At 39.8% G+C, this 16,267-nt stretch overlaps 1 protein-coding gene across 7 annotated transcripts in view; it reads right to left on the reverse strand.

Moving 5' to 3' along the window:
• TSC1 (TSC complex subunit 1) overlaps positions 1-16,267 on the reverse strand; it is a 28,878-nt gene continuing 12,611 nt past the window's right edge. For 5 of the 7 annotated variants that reach the window (XM_029999820.2, XM_029999821.2, XM_029999819.2 and 2 more), the window contains 17 exons: positions 15,212-15,366; positions 14,817-14,890; positions 13,189-13,367; positions 12,619-12,728; positions 12,260-12,380; positions 11,764-11,879; positions 11,360-11,432; positions 9,866-9,964; positions 9,196-9,766; positions 8,418-8,461; positions 7,624-7,790; positions 6,531-6,713; positions 6,037-6,147; positions 5,353-5,475; positions 4,148-4,335; positions 3,873-4,034; positions 1-3,094 (listed from right to left, as the gene is read on the reverse strand). In XM_029999820.2, the coding sequence (XP_029855680.1) occupies positions 2,608-3,094; positions 3,873-4,034; positions 4,148-4,335; positions 5,353-5,475; positions 6,037-6,147; positions 6,531-6,713; positions 7,624-7,790; positions 8,418-8,461; positions 9,196-9,766; positions 9,866-9,964; positions 11,360-11,432; positions 11,764-11,879; positions 12,260-12,380; positions 12,619-12,728; positions 13,189-13,367; positions 14,817-14,890; positions 15,212-15,366 (2,963 nt within the window). In that variant the 3' untranslated portion in view covers positions 1-2,607. The remainder of the gene's footprint in view (positions 3,095-3,872; positions 4,035-4,147; positions 4,336-5,352; positions 5,476-6,036; positions 6,148-6,530; positions 6,714-7,623; positions 7,791-8,417; positions 8,462-9,195; positions 9,767-9,865; positions 9,965-11,359; positions 11,433-11,763; positions 11,880-12,259; positions 12,381-12,618; positions 12,729-13,188; positions 13,368-14,816; positions 14,891-15,211; positions 15,367-16,267) is intronic. The other 2 variants (XM_029999823.2, XM_029999822.2) reach the window with 2 other exon arrangements.

Raw genomic sequence — 16,267 nt, forward strand, 5'->3', positions numbered from 1 at the left:
TAGTGCAAAACAATACATTTTATTTGTTCACAGTTAAACACAAGCAACTGCCTTGACATTTTAGAACATTCTAATAAGGACAGCAAAACCTCCTTTTGGTTTAAGTTCTCTTTAGCTTACGATTGTACCATTTCCTCGTATTTCATATTTATGGCATTTAATGTGGATTGTTTAACATGCTTACAAAGAGCGAGGCAGGGAACAGATTAACTTGACAAAGACAGCAATTTTAGATTTAACTAAAAGCAGTCAATTAAAAAAATCTGTTTCCACTTCACTGATGGGACCCCTTCAAATGAACTGCAAGTTAACTACATACAGCAGATCCATGATTTTTAGACTTACAAAGAAAATTGCTAAATTTGTTCCTCCATAATCTTTGTGGTCCATAAACAAACCTAAAGTGGTTTCCATTACTATCCCAGTGTTAAAAACCTTTTTAAAAGAAGAAAAAAGCCACCTTATCAATGAGCTTGCATTACCGCCAGGGCATTTTTGTAACCGACAACAAAAACCGCCTCTCAGAACAAGTGAAATCATCATATAAGCAAGATACTCTTCCGGGCTCGGCAAAGCAGAAGGATGGGCGAATGAACTCCTCCAACACAACGGCATCCAACGGCTGAGCCAGCCCTTCAAGGGCAATGTGCAAACCGTTCACTCCTGGGGCTGGGACCCAGTGGGGCAAGGGGCAGGAAACCTCCAAATCTTACCGAAACATACGCTACCACGTTTGCTACCGCTAAGTCTTAGAAAGCCTATAGACATGTCGACAAAACCAGTCTGTCACTTACAACCAACTCTCTATTTTCTATTCCATGCAGATTCAAGCTTTGACAAAACCACTGAAGTTCACCTTTACTTTCAGAGTTAGGACTGACCAACCAAAAGGACACTGAGAATAATTTAGACAGGCAGAAATGTATTTAGACCCTAGGTGTTATAGAAGAAGCGGAAGTGGGAGGAAAAGTACTGTCAGGCGCAACTTAGCATATTGCCAGCCACTTTGACAGAGACCTGTTCCTATTCAGGTTAAGAAGGGATTTGAACTACAAGTGCAAGTGTACTTGGACTTGGATTTATATGTGAGACGATTCTTAAACAGCAGCTGCCACCCACAGAATGTTTAAGAAAAGAGGCCACGTGTGATGCAGGGTAACTGTGAAGCCTGATATGTCTAAGTATGCCTGGACCCAGACATATCTAATGTTTAAAACAAGCACACTGCCTTCCTAACAGCGGGCTCTGTTCTGTCACGAAGGAGATTGAGTCTGACCACTGACAAGCCCTGATCCCACAATCCTCCTTCACAGAAGGCTCATCATTGACTTAAAACATGATTAACACAGAAAGGCTTCAAGACAGAATTCTGATTCTCAGTTTGAGCAGACTTCCTCCCCAGCCTTATCTTCTAAGGAAACGGGATGAGGGCAAAGGGGAGATACCTAGAGCCAAATTGACATTGCTGAGCTGAAAAATGTGCTGCGGTCTGAGCAGAACAGCACTCAAAGGAAACCATATTCTGTAAGTCAAGGCTGAAAACATATTCCCAGGGAAGAATGAAGCCAATTTCTTGGACTCAAAACACAGTGGTCTTGCTCAGACAAGGAACAAAGACCAGAACTATGAAGGAAGGTCAGGCAGCACAAGTATCTCCCTGATTAGAGAAACAAATGCTCTTCTGCAAATCTTCATAAGCTTGCGATTCTACATACATGTTCTGCATGCTCTCCCTACTTGAGTAAAGCTTCCTCTTCCCTCTTCTCCCACCGCAATTGCCTTCCCATATGAACCAGTCTGAGGTCAGTAAGAGCCTGTCAGGCAAACACTTAAAATACCAAAAAGATCAGAAGCTAGTGTTTTAACAAGTCTTCAGCATATACGGTCTCTTCGGCATTACAAGCTCCAGTTCCTTATTGTCTGTTCAAATGTAACTTTCCAGGAAATGTTAAGGACAATATAAACAATGATCATGAATCAGGGTGAATGAATTGTTTTGCAGAGGTACACTGTTCTTTAAACATTTAGGTATTCAATCAGAGTCCAACTTAATGAAGACTGGGCTCTGAGGGATGTGGGACAGTGGACAGGCAAAATAGAGACCTTTAGATGAACGGACTAGAAATTCTAGTGCTGATTCTTTCCGGGATGAAAGCAACTGAAGTCATCCGGACAGGCAGCACAATTAACTGCTCTAAATTGGAAGCTTGCAAGGAAATACAAAGCATTCATAATAGACTCACAAATGTTAATTTGGCCTCATATTGCACTCAAGTTCATAAACGCAGCCACTCAACTGGGGACAGGGAGAAAGGGAAAAAAAATACTTGCAAATGCTAACAGTTGTCCCTTCAAATTAGTACACGCTGCTAAGGACTGAATTTGAGAAAGAAGCAAGAGTTAGGCTGGGCGTTTCAATTCCAGACCCAAAAATCCACTTTGCATTTGTTCAGCAGCCTTCTTCCATTTCTGGACATCAATCCTATTCCGCTGCATGAGCTAGCTGCTCAGACCAAAGAAACATAAAAGCTTTTAGTTAAACTTGCATTCACGCCTCCTGTTCTATGCCAAGAATATGAAAATAACACTGATTGACTATCTTCCTTTTTAACTGTGGTCATGATGAGTTTCATTGTAGTCCATGATATGAAGCTGTCCAACACTGCTTTCCTGGATCTTAGGCGAGACGCTAAGGTTATCGGGGCTTGGAGGGGCCTTTGTCTCCATGGTTGGATCTTTACATAGTTCAGTCTTTACAGCATCGGAAAGCCTGTTGATGGTTACACCCTCCTCATCACACTGGCTCTCACTCTTGTTGCGAAATAATTCTCGTGCCTTCATTCCAAGGAAGCTCTTGGAGCTGGGAAGTGAACCTACAGTCAGTGGGACAGTAGTCGAGGGCTCCAGCAACACGGATGTCTCCCAGCGACTGCTGAATCTCTGGTTCTGGGGTTTTTCAGGGGTGGAGAGCTCACTGCTGCTGCCACCCTTACTGCTACTACTACCTCGAGTGCTGGGAGGTTTGGTCTCTCCATTTCTACCAATGGTTTCTTCACTGTATCCCACCACAGTATCTTCATTACCACAATCCAGCCTGTTTTGGAAAGGGAGAGGATATAGTGTGAAGGAAATGGTAGCAACTGTTTACAATGGAAGGGGAAATGCTGGGGAAGGCAGGTTACTTTGAGTACTTTGCACTTCTGCTATGGCAGAAGTACTTCAACAGTTTTCCTTTCACAGTTTTGTAGCAAAACAGAAGTGACAAAGGGTAACCAGAAAAGCATCACACACTAAGCTTTGCAACATCCAGTGTTTTAAGTCCAAAGCTGACAATAATCCCAAAGCAGAATGGAACTAGATCCTGATCTGTTAAGGTAAAGGAAGAGATCTGTACATCTTCCTTGGATAGTAGACCTTTCTTTCACCTAACCCAAGCACAGGTGATCGCCACAAATCTGCTGGCAGTGCAAGAAATTATCCTGATGCTGTAGCAGAATCTGGTGTAGAAAAAAAAAAGGTATGATCTGAAGTAAAGTCCAGCACTACCTAGACAGTTTAGGTAGACATATGTAAAACAACTATGTAAGAACAGTGTAGCAATTTGTAAAGAGACTGGTTTATGAGACAAACCAGAGGTTTATCTCAAACTTTGAGTAACAGTTCAGCTATCTGAAAAGTACTTCATGAGCACTTCCAGTTTTGTCAGCAACTCTCAGTAACCTGGGCAGAGTCCTGAACCAGATTCAGTCTATAAAAGAGGGAGTAACAGAAATATTTTGAGATGATGCATCCAAGTGCTAGGAATTCCACAAGGATATCAACTTCCAAGGAGCTGGCCATGAGTCCAGCATATTTTACATCATCACTCTTACCTTTCTTCTGCTGCTTCAGCTGCTTCTGTTTTATCATCTTCAAGTTTTTTCAGTAGGCTGCTCTTCTCCAGCCGGCCAAACAGATCCAAAATCTCCAGCTCAAATGCCTGTGTGATTCTCTTCTGGGCCTTGTACCTACTTTCTACTGCTTGCAGCTGACCTCTGAACAGAAAAAGAAACCAAAATCCATCAGGTCCAGTGTCTCCAGATTCTGCCTCAACTATGATAGTGCACCTGTCAATGCATAGCTAAAATTTTACATAGGAAACCCCTACCTTGCTTGGATTTTTACATCTTCCAGGTATTTTTTTTGCTCCAGGAAGAGGTGGTCCTTTTTTGCAAGCTGAGATTCCAGTTCAGCTATCCGTTTCTGGGAAGCATCAAGCCTTTGGCTTTGCTGCTGAACACACAATTTTGCTTTCTCCAGTTCTTTCCGAAAAGCAGCGTGCAACATTTCAACCTCCTCGAAGGAGAGAACACAATGTTAAAGTATAATTTGTGTGTTATTTCTATTAATATTTAGACATGTTTCTGATGCTATAAATAGTCACATTTTTAAGCAAGATGGAATAAAAGAAACATTTCTAAAAACAGATATAGAAAACTGGATACTCTGAGGATGAACACTATTAAGTTACTGTGAAAATAACTACACATCACTGGAATTTATTAGCACATTAATGTTCCTTACAAAAAGCCCTTTTCAGCAAACTTGCCAGTTCTGCACCAGATTAGGATAGACAAAGTCAATTTTAAAACTGTTTTTGCAACATGACCTTCATTAAATACCAGTAAGAGGCTTTTTTTTTTTTTTGGCTTATTATCCACTTTCTTTAATTACTTGCTCTCACGCAGAAACAGTTATATTGTTGTGTAATTTACTTGCTTCTAATTAAAAAAAGGTTTCTTTGAAGTCAGGAAGTAAAACCATATGAACCACAGAAGTTTTAGTAAAGTTAATACTAACTCTTAATACGAAAATGACTGAGTAAGATGAGTAAGACTGCTTGTTTTAAAACAGCACATCACAAAACCCAGTAAAACCCTGGTTAAGATCTTTCTACAAATTCTAGCAAATACTACCCTACGTTATACACACTCACAAATATAAGAGCCCAATGTTACTTTACCAGCAATAGTCTGCTGCCAATTACATTAAAAGCACAGTAAAGTCTTGGCCTTTGGCAAGAAAAAATTGGTAAGATTTTACATCATGTGACTAAAACTGACTTCAGGTGTACCCTAATGTCCCCTTCTTGGCTTTCAAGCACAGGGCACTGAATAGACTCTGTAACAACACGGTGCAGACTCTGTAACAACACGGTGCACAAAAATATCTGAACAGAAGATTAAATATGAAATCCAATCCCTGAAAATCAATTTCAAAACTTCATTCTGAACACAAGGCTGAGAACAGCTTGATGATGACCCTCAAGTGATCTCTTCCCAAAAGGCCTCCTCTGCAACTATGCAATCATACCTTTGTAGTGTCTGTGTGCTTGTGCTGCAGCTGCTCCAGGTACAACTCATTGACCTCTCCAAGAACCAGAAGTTGCCTGTTCAAGAACTCCATCTGCTGTTGCACTGATTCACTGTTGGAAAGCTTTAAAGAGATATTGAACAGAATCAAACACTGGAATGAACAGTTCAGCAGGAGAGTCATAGTTGACATGCACTGTGTTCACAGGGTATTTTTATAGAGGGAGACAAAGACAAGAATCCAATGCATCATAGGTAATAAGTGTTAAATAAATTAGCTTTCATAAAGCTGGTGACAGTCCATACAGAACTTCACCATATAGGCATTGCTTCCCTTAACATAACCATGTCTCCACTTACGCAAGAAGTCCATTCAATTTCTGATATAAGCAAGATCTCTAAGATGCCAAAATTTAGCAAAGCTTTAATACAAGTTCATATTGCTCAATCTGCAAATTCCTAGTGTGGAAAAAGCAGCCAAAATGAGAAGTCTCAGAAGCCTTTGAACTGAGTTTAAGGTTTCTTCACCAAAATACATTTCTCTGTGTTGTTTTTGTGCAATTAATATCAGATTCTATGGAACAAAGCACAGGCTTCTTTCAACAAGAAAGAAAGCACCTGATAAAGATTACCAGAAATAAACAGAAAGACACAAAGGGACCCTAGGAACAGTGACTTTTCTTACCTTTTGAGAAACTTGGCTAAGAAGCAATTCAGTGTGACACACCTTGTTGTTAGCCTTCTTTAATTCTAACCTCAGATCTGCAATCATATTCCGGCAGTCCTCCAGCTTTGTCTGTTCAAATGGAAAAAAAAAACCCAAACAAACCTTACTCAGGGTTCTGAAACTTAAATAAGGACTAGCAATGGCATATGGCTGGAGGGCTGTAACCCCCAGCACTGTAAATCAAGTTATACTGAGCACATGTGAAAGCCCCAAAACCAGCTAAGAAACTGCATTTTCTTATTTCCAAACTGAAGACAGGACAAAACAGAACCATAAAAGGATGATGACTAAGTTAGGCATTTCCAATTATGCACTATCTTACTCTGAATTAGGACAGTATCTCTAATAGAGGTATGTAACTTACTTTCAGATATTTCATGCCATGTTATTAGGAAGGTTATTTTTAAAACTAGTAAGTAGATAACAATTTTGCTCAGTGTCATGCTTCATACCTGCAATTCCTGGCTCTGATTGTAGAATTCCTCTCGGTCATGTTGCAGCTGTCTGATCTGGCTGTGAAGCTGAGCCACTATATTTTCATGTTCCTCCTGAAACTGATGGTATCTTGCCTGTTCTTTCTGCAGACTCAGTTTCAAGGCCTGGATTTCTTTTTCCTGTAGCTTCAGTTGATCTTTCTGTTAAGAACGCCATAGAAAGCATCAGACAAGACATCTGCTTTATCAGTTAGAACATCTGTCTTAAGTCACTAGTTAAGTAAAGCTATCAAATTAATAGCATGCAGGCATAACAATTTTCCATAGATAGAACATTATATATCAAGCATGTTCTTAAGGCTTCTGGGGCTTGGTTTGCTTTTTGGCCAAAAAAGAGATTAAATGGTGATAGAGTGGACAGGCGGAAAACTCAGTCACATCCAAAGACACAATGAGCAATAGCAGATTCTTCTACTGCACCTCATGCTTTCGACAGGGACTTGGGCTTCACAGCTGAAGCAACAGTTCCTCTTCCAAAAGCTATCTGGAAGTCTATTTTTGGCTCTTCTACTGAATTATCAAAAGGTGAAACTGTTGATGGAATTAGCTATAATATGGTGATACAGAATTAAACATGCCTAAATCTGTAATGAGACATCCTTCAATGCACTTACAACTTCAAATTTTACCCTAGTAAATACCTCTGGAAAAGAAAATTGGAGTTTTCAAAGTTTTTGCTATTACTCCTCAATTGAGCAGTGAAAGGACAGTACTTCTTCAAGTAATGCAATAAGCTGTCTAGCTAGGCATTAGGTAATCACTGCACTAACTGTGAAGCCTTTAACATTATCCAAAGGTAAGTGCTGGCAGGGGTCAAGCATGCCAGCATCCACTGATTCAGTTGCCTACAGACAAATATAAACTACTGGTTTAAATAATCACAGCGCATGTAACTCGTCCACAAGTCATTCCACAAACACTGACTTTAATAAGGTGAGAAATGAGGCTTCTATTTTAATTGAGTGGTACTGAAAGATACTGGCCAAACCAATTAATGCTTGTTCTAGCACCAGTGCATTTAAATCACTGCTAGAGTTGTATCCCTGCTCACCATGGCAGCATTATGTTCCTCCAGAGCTGTTGCTTTAATCACTTTTCGCAAGAGTCGACGGTTCCGAAGGGCATGTTGCTGTCTTTTGAAGCGTTCATACAATAACTGGTTGTGCAGCAAAAGCAATTGGTTACGCAGGGTGTGAATCTCATCAGAAGGGGGAGAACCTGGATTGGAGTTAAAAGACAGAAGAGGTTACTGAACGGTACTGCCCCTGTTCCACATATGGGAAATATTTTCTAAAATAAGCAAATTAGATTTCTTTTAAATTACAACTTAAAAACCTGTCTGCTCCATTTGATCTCCAACACAAACTTAAAATTTTAAACATTTTTCCCAGAGCAACATGTATATGCTTCAAATGGATTGCTCCTTCTATTAAGAAGAAAAAAGCCAAGCTCACCATCACCACAGAAGCCTAGGAGCACAAAGCTATGACACACATGTGAAGCAGCAAGAAAAACAATCACCAGTTTTAGATTCAAATAGTATTGAAAAGGTGGAAGGATCTGTTAGATGATCAGCATCACTCTGAAGGCTAGCAGATCTTAAATGGTCAAAAGCAGAAACATCTAGAACTGTGGGGAAGGCAGTTTTCACTTTTCAAAGATGAAAAACAGCAGCTCATCTCACTGGAACACAGATATCTATCTGCTAAGCAGATAAACCATGACTTAATGGAGGGCACCATCTTTCTGCAGCATTAGTTAAAAAAAAAAAGTATGCAGGTCATTGTTTAAGCATGTCTAATAATAGAGGAACAGATTGCCAAAACACATGAGAAACTTCCTCACCTCCAAAGTGAGTCCAGTCAGCAGATTTGCTTGGCAGAGACAATCTGAAAAAACAAAATACAGCATTAACCAGTAAGTTTAAATATAAAAACGCTCTGCAAGTCACTTTAAAATGGAATGCCCACCTCAAAAGAGCTTACAGCCTAATAAAAGAACAATTATGGTCAGCCAGTATGAAAGTAATAAGGAGGAATCGTGCAAGCAGCAGGTTGCAAGGGCAGAGGATGGAGGGCATAATTTCTTAGAAGTTGGAGAAAAACTCTCTCAGACATAGAAAAGGACGAAGTGGAATACAGGGTAATAAGATAAAAAGAAGGAATACAACAGATACACCTAAACCTTAAATCTGGTTCTCCAGTTCTTCGCTTCCTGTATATTAGAAAGAAGAAAGTGTCAACCTCTCTTTGGCCTCTACATTTGCTTTTGAGTATCTAGCATGGGACTTAAACCTGATAAAGTAAACAAATCTCACTAACAGTGGTACCAAAACCACACCTGCAGCAGAGCCAATAGCCCTGCTTCTTCATCGGAAGTTGTCAGTGAAGGCAGTAAGAGTACAATGGTCACAGTCCCTTTTTTTTATATCAAACATATTACCATTGCAAATATAAAAATCCTCCAGCCAGAACACCTAGCTCAGTTAACAGTAATATTTCACAGAACATGGTTTCGTTGTAGATTTCCAGACACGGCTGCTTTTCAGGCACATCTATTAAATCAAAGCCAGCACAAAAGGAATAACAAGAAAGCTTGCAAAGTAAGATTTTCAGTCACCTACTTGTTCAGCTCCTTAGTGTGTGCATCTGCTCCTTGCTGTATCAGTCTGTCCAGTACTTCCACGGGAGAAGTAGAGGACATGCAGTCATCATCCTGGGTTCCCTTGGCTTTCTTTAGCAGCTCCTCAGTCTTCTTGCCAACAAAGAGGTAGGCAGTCTTTGGTAATGCAACCTCAAAAAGGTGCTCATATAGGGGAGGCTGCCCACTCCCAAACACCACTCTTCTTTGTGCTGGTACTTTGCAAGGGCTGGGAGTGAGAATACTTGTCTCCCCAGAGGTTCCTTCCCTGTTACCAGCAGGGCTTTCACCAGAGCCTCCACAGGGCTTGTCTATGGGAGTAAATGTTTGTTTGGGTGTTTCCCGCGCACTCTCAGGCCCAGACTTGTCCAGAGAAGATGTTAAAGGCTCAGAGGTCTGACTGTGTCCCTGAACACTAGAGACTACTGAATGGGTCTTCTTTTGAGAGCCTGACAGACTTTCATTTGTGCGGTAAAATGGAGAGTCAAATCCTCCTCTAGGCACCATGTGTTCAGCATCAGTTGTGATCTCGGAGATCTCTTTAGATATTGCATCTGAGAAGGATGGGAGGGGGGAGCATAATTATGTATCTTGTATTTTGACATTACAAACATTTCCTTAGCTAAGATGTACATAAGGATGACAGAAATTACCTTCCTCTCTGTCCTTTTCAGCACTATCTTCAAAAGACAAACGACCTAAAAACTCTGGAAGATCACTTAAGGTTACCGAACTTTTACTACCAGGTGTGTCTGAAGAAAAAAAAAAGAAAAGAAAAGAAAAAAGAAAAGTTAGTTGTACAGATGCTGTTTTCTTCAGCCTTATCACAGCACAAAACAGAAGTGTTTTACTGCTGTAAGGTCCTTAGAATAAGCTTGCCCCTCCTTCAGATACTTCCTCAAAGGACGAAGCTATCTGACTCCTGTTCCATTCCATGTGGAAACCAGTTCAGAGATCAGTCACTGGTTAGTCCTGATCCCAAAATGTAATTTTGTGAACTTCACATTTGCTATTGCACAACAAGTGTAGGCAACCGCCTCTATGAATAAGGATGTGCTGTTTGAAATTTAACCTATTAAATAAAGTGGCTTAAGTATAGTATGACTACTATACTTCCACATTAGCATTAAACTCCCCCTAGCTTCTAATCTGGCTACACAAGGACACAGTACTTACCTGAAAAAAGGAAGTTTAGCAAGCTGATGTAATACAAACTTGACAATGTGTGGCTACTGATAAAAAACTCTTTGAGACGGCTGCCAGGGAGATATACACTAAAGCATGCAGGATAGAAACCTCATGCTCGCAGCTCAGTCACAGATTAGGAACCCAGTGAAAAACCTAGCCTGTTCTCAACTTGTAATTCAGAAAGTTCAGATTCCAGTGTTGCTATAAAACTTCACCAAGGAAAACCAGCTTTAAATTTCACTATCATCTCCACTTCGAGGATGGTAAAGAATCACACTACAGAAGTCTCAAATACAGTGCCAAAAGCCCTTTCTACAGCTGTCACAGATGTAGATGACAGAATGGAAAATGGAATCTAGATTTACCTATTAGAAGCTGAGTTCCTCAACCATCCACTGTTGATTTCAATATTCCACAGGACTTTAAAAAAAAGGTTCAAATACAGCAATATAATTGTAGATAGAAAACAAAGTTTTTCCAAGAGCCTTTAGAGGGGAGCATCATATCTATCCTTATGTGCAGCCTTACAGTTTGATCCAGACATGTGACATAAAACTTGTTCAAGTAAGACTTCATATACAACTTGCTGCTTCTAATAAAAAAAATCACCCTCAAAGAATCAGCTTTAAAAAAAAAAAAAAATTCCTTTTTCAGCCTCCAGTGTAGAACTGTGCATTTAAACATGCATAAGAATGCATGAGTGCCAGTTAAAAAAAAAAAATCTGCAAGCTATTTCTGAAGATGAATAGTTAAAATGAAATCAAAAGCATCACAAGAAGGTTTTAAGTTGAATCACAGGTTAAGGCAGGATCCTGGAACTACAAAGAACTCAGGGGGTGGGAGGGGGAAAGAAAGAGAAAAACCTGTGGAAAAGTGTTTGGCAATTGGAACACGTGTCAATAAAAACAGGATTTGTTTACAATAGGTTATTGTAATGGGGAGAGGAAAACGGAGTTTACCCAATGATTTATCGCTGTTTATGACATTTTGCTGTCGGTACAGTAAAGGCCTCCCAGGATCTGGTTTGTCCTCCTGAAAAAAAAAAAAACCAAAAAAAACCCAAAATAGATTCTCTGCATCAGACATTTGTTGGAAACAAACCTCTTGGGCGGTTTCATAGAAAGGAAATTCCTGCAAATAGATGGCTTAAATAGCAAACCAATATAAGTCTTAAAACTGTGCAACTGAAGTGGCAATAGTTGTCTAAACTTAGAAGAAAATTAGTTTTTGCAATGAAATGCAACATTTTTTGTATATCAGTTACTCTGATTTTTTTTTTTTTTTCCTCCATTATGGTCACTACATATATGGCAAGTCAATGAAAAAAAAAAAATCAGATTTGTTTGGCAGAATTTTGTTATACCTTTTTAGGAGGTGTGGCAGCAGCTGAAGGGAGTGAAACATGCACAAAGTCATCTGAAGTGCAGGGTGGAGGAGGAGATGTGGCTGGCGTTCCCAAAGGTGTTCCTTTCCCCCCTGCTGAAAAGGAGCAAAGTTTTCTCAGCAGGCTCCCACTTCCTCCTTTCAGCTGAGTATTGTATGTGAAAAATTGTTTAAAATATTATCTCAACCGTTTACTTCTTAAATCTCTTTCAGCTATTTAACAAGATAAAAGTGCACAGTTTCCAAAAGGCCTGCTTCAGACTTCAGCACTGAATTCCCTGTAACTTATTTCCTACCTGGGTGTTTACATTAGCACTGGTCTAGATGACCAGGTACTCAGTTCACAGAAGTAATGACTTAAGCCTATCAAATGGTATGGTGTGGCATTCCCATTTAAGAAGCTGACAGCAAAATTTACAGCCAGAATTTCTATTATAGTAAACCTTGAAGGCCTAATTCCAAAATTCAGTACATACCAGATGTGCCAGCTTTGCTGTAAGGTTGTGATGCAGATTGGGATGACTCTGATGGGACAATTCCAGGGGAGGTTGGTGGAGTGGTCATACCACAAACTGCAGAAGGACTCCAGATGGTAACCTGTGTAAAAGCAATACACAATAAACACTAATCAGTGGAGCTCAGAAAAGGAACACGTGAAGTACCTGTATCCAGGTTCTGACACAGGAAATCAGATGGGGATTGAATCTGAAATGTACACTAAGTTCTGAAGAATTCACAGTACTTCTCAGGAACACAAATTTTTAAGACCATCACGAGAAAACAGGAACAAAGTGCAAAGCATTAAAAGCATGCTGTGCTTTATCTTCTGCTTTACCTGCTGTGGCTCAGTTGACAGCCGTACTGACTGGGGGCTCAGAATCTGAGGTAGCTGCCCTGGCATTTGTGATAGTGTTAGCCGAGGAGTGGAGTATGGGGTAGAAGTCCCTGAAAGTTTTTAAGAAAATAAAAATAATTAAAAGTATCCAACACATCAAAATCAAATCAATGATTCTTCTGGTTAGTATTTAAAGGCTTTTAACCAAAACATTTCAAATCCATTCAACATACACATTCGCAGCTAGCAAACAAGAGACTTTTCTTCCAGCCCAAGAAAATATCTATTGAATATATTACATACTACAGATTTTTTTTTGGTTGGTTCATTGTTTAGGGGGAAGGGGAACAGGGGAGGAAGAGGCAGTGGAAAGGCAACTTTGCAAACATGCTCTATGTCTGCATAACCAGAGCATGTATCTATGCTTTTTTTTTTTTTTTAAAAGACAGTTTATTTTCTGGTGCCTAAGAATCAGACTTGAAGTGGGATAAATTAGTAAGAAGTCTTTTTGCTATAGGGCCATTTTTTCCCCAGGAATTGGGTATTCATTAACCATCAGGCAGGTCTTACCATAGCTGCTCTGTGTGTCAATGTAATAGCTGGCACTGGGGTCAGTTTGATGATGTTTTAAGCTTGTGCAGAGTTTCCGAGACACAGAGTAATAGCCATCTTCATACGAGGCTTCTGCAGGGTCCAGGGAGATTTTGGCACATTCTATCACAACATCATGAGTTTCTAGTCTTTTCCACCTGCAGACAGTTTTTGGATCCAAAAGAGTAAGTTAGTCAATTATTGTTACAAACAAGGGTTCCTGGAGATATGAGGAATTGGCTTGTAGGATGGCTCATTTGTTCCAGACAGCTTTGCATGCTCCCAGCCAAAACTGGAACAAGGCACCATACAGAAATTGCAACCAGATGACTTGTAAGAGGGGGTCTCAAAGAGGAGACAAACAGCTTTGACACAGAGATCCATAAAGGTCTGCCATGGAGCACTCTGGAAAGGAGGAACAGCATACGAAGACTTGGTTGATCCTGAGCTTCAGCAGCTGTAGAAATCAGCTCAACTAGACTCAGATGTTGGTAGTCAAAATTTAGACATGCCAGCAGTGAGGGAATCTTATATTATTTAAGCAAGCACCATCTGCAATGCCAGTTTCAGGTCTGTGTTTTTCCTCCCAAGTTTTGGGAATATTTTATTATTACTACCTCCTTGATTCTGAAAACTTTTTCTCACTAAATTAAGCAGCCAGATTAGATCTGCCCAGTATTTCAGGGGATGGAAGTTCACTGTAAAGAAAAGAAAGCACAGAAGGCTATCTATTAGAGGCTGAGTTGCTTTTGAATGTAAGATATTACGTGCAAGATACCAAATCAGAAGGCTTCAACTAGTAGTTTTGTGCCAATTGTACTCCTTAGTGGTGCCACCCTCCCCCCTGTCTGGGAGAAGCCTGCAAAATTGAGCATTGTGATATTCAATAGGTTCCCATTTAGTAGTGTTTTCCTAGTGGCTCTGAAAAGCAGGGCAAGAGCACTACTGTGCAGCAACAAGAGTCAATTTCTCCTCTTCAGTGGCTGGGCCTGTGGAGACAAGAGAAAAGCAGCAAGTGGTGCTGCTGCAGGCAAATGAGCCTATTTCTAAAGAAAACTAATACAGCTGATAATGTTAAGACATACCTGTTAAAAGAATTGATCTGTTAACTGAACCAATATCTAGGTACCAAAACAAGACACACTGAAGCCATTTTAAACACTTAAATCCCACCAAGTACTTCAACAAACCAAAACAATATGACCCAAACCTTAAGCCAATGAAGCAGGTCAGTGGTAGTTTCTCTTTATTCATTATAAGCAAATTCTTTTAGAACTTTGAGGATTTTTGATTGTTAAATCATAAAATTAAGACAAAGTCATGTTAACTAGAAGACAGATTCTATCCCAGACACAAAATTAATTTAGAACCCCAACATTGTTGTTAATGGCCTTTCACAACAGTTTTTGCTTATTCATCCAGCTGTAAGCTTGGATGAAGAAAGTCTACATGTTTACCTGGTGTACCTATGAATATGGGTGGCAAAACACCACTGGCACACACTGCCGCTGACAGAAAAGGTTTTGCTGTAAGCCTTCTGAAATAACTCAGCTAAAAGCTGCTCATTTATAGCCTTTCCTAATAGCAGAGTGAACATATATTTATACCTTCGTGGGTCCAGTTCATGGTCCTTAGATCCAGTCACTAATTCTGGATGAATTCGCACATGTTCCATCATTGGCTGGATGAGCAAGAGCAAGAAGAAGTACGTATTATCAGTACAGCATCTTTTGCTTGCACTAAACTACACAAAGCTGATGAGCAACATACTGATCCCAATAGTTCAGAATGTTACATTTAACAGATAAAGCTAACATACATCACAGCTTCAAGAGATGATCTTGCTCCCAACTGAGATTTCAGTCCTCCAACAGCCAGTTTTTATTGTTTTGTTGAGCAGCCCTCAGTTAAATCAATGTAGTGTATTAAATTGGCAAATACCTGCCTTTATACAGCTATGAATTCCTTGTCTCAGATAATATAGAGATGAGCAGCATTTTACCTTGACCACCTCTTCAAAGGTCTCCAAGTTTTCCTTCATACTGTAGTGAGAACGCAGAAAGGAGACAAAATTGCAAGGATACATTCCATAAAGACGATGAAAGAGAGCATAAACGCTGGCATGAAGATGGACAAGATAAATTTCTGCCACATGACCTGGAAAAAGTATTTAGAATCTTTTTCATTACATTGAAGAAAAGAACTTCTAAGCATGCAAGCAAAGTACTTTTAAATTTGAAAGGTTAACTGGAACAAGTCTTCTGAGATACGAATAGTCCCTAGCAAAACCGTGAAGTCTTCTGAGAGAATAGGCAACACTTACTCATCAGCTCACAGCAAAACAAAAAATTAAGATATGGACCATTAATTCCAACCAGTATCCTGTCATTCTCAAAGCACAGCATTTTCTTTATTCAAGTTAAAACCCGAAACCCCTCTAGATAGCGAGCCAGAGTTTGCAAGACTGTCTGAATGATTAAAAAAGAAAACTAAGGTTTGCTTCACTTCAAAGGTAAAAACTAAAAGCTTGTATCCACAAAAAGCAATCACAAGACTTGGATCTTACTAGCCATCTTAAAAGTTCCAATCCTACTTGCAATGGAAAATGGCCCTGTAAATAGCATCTCTATGTGCTTAACACAGCATTTGTTCATCCAACCATGAGACACATACGTAGATAACACTAGTGTTAGATATCAAGACACCTTACAACAAATTCAGCAAAACCAATTAATCAGAACCAATGCTATAACTGAGAAAACTAGTTTTACCAACACTTTCATGACTATTGACAGTTGCACATTAAAAAAAAACTCTTACATGTTGCTTCTTGCTCCTCCCCATCCATACCTGGAAATCTCAAATTCCCAAATATCTGCCTCAAATGTTAGCATTTTCCCTTCTCTATCCATTAAGATCAGTCTGTGCTTCTCACTGTCATCAGGGTAGCATTTCGGTCCAGTGAAAAACTTCATGTAGTAGCAGCACCACATGGAAGAATCTAAGAGACTTCTAAATTTTGAGCAAAGAAGCACTCCCCGATGCTAACTATCAAAGA

The sequence above is a fragment of the Aquila chrysaetos genome, chromosome 24 (assembly GCF_900496995.4).
Source record: "Aquila chrysaetos chrysaetos chromosome 24, bAquChr1.4, whole genome shotgun sequence".
NCBI lineage: Eukaryota > Metazoa > Chordata > Aves > Accipitriformes > Accipitridae > Aquila > Aquila chrysaetos.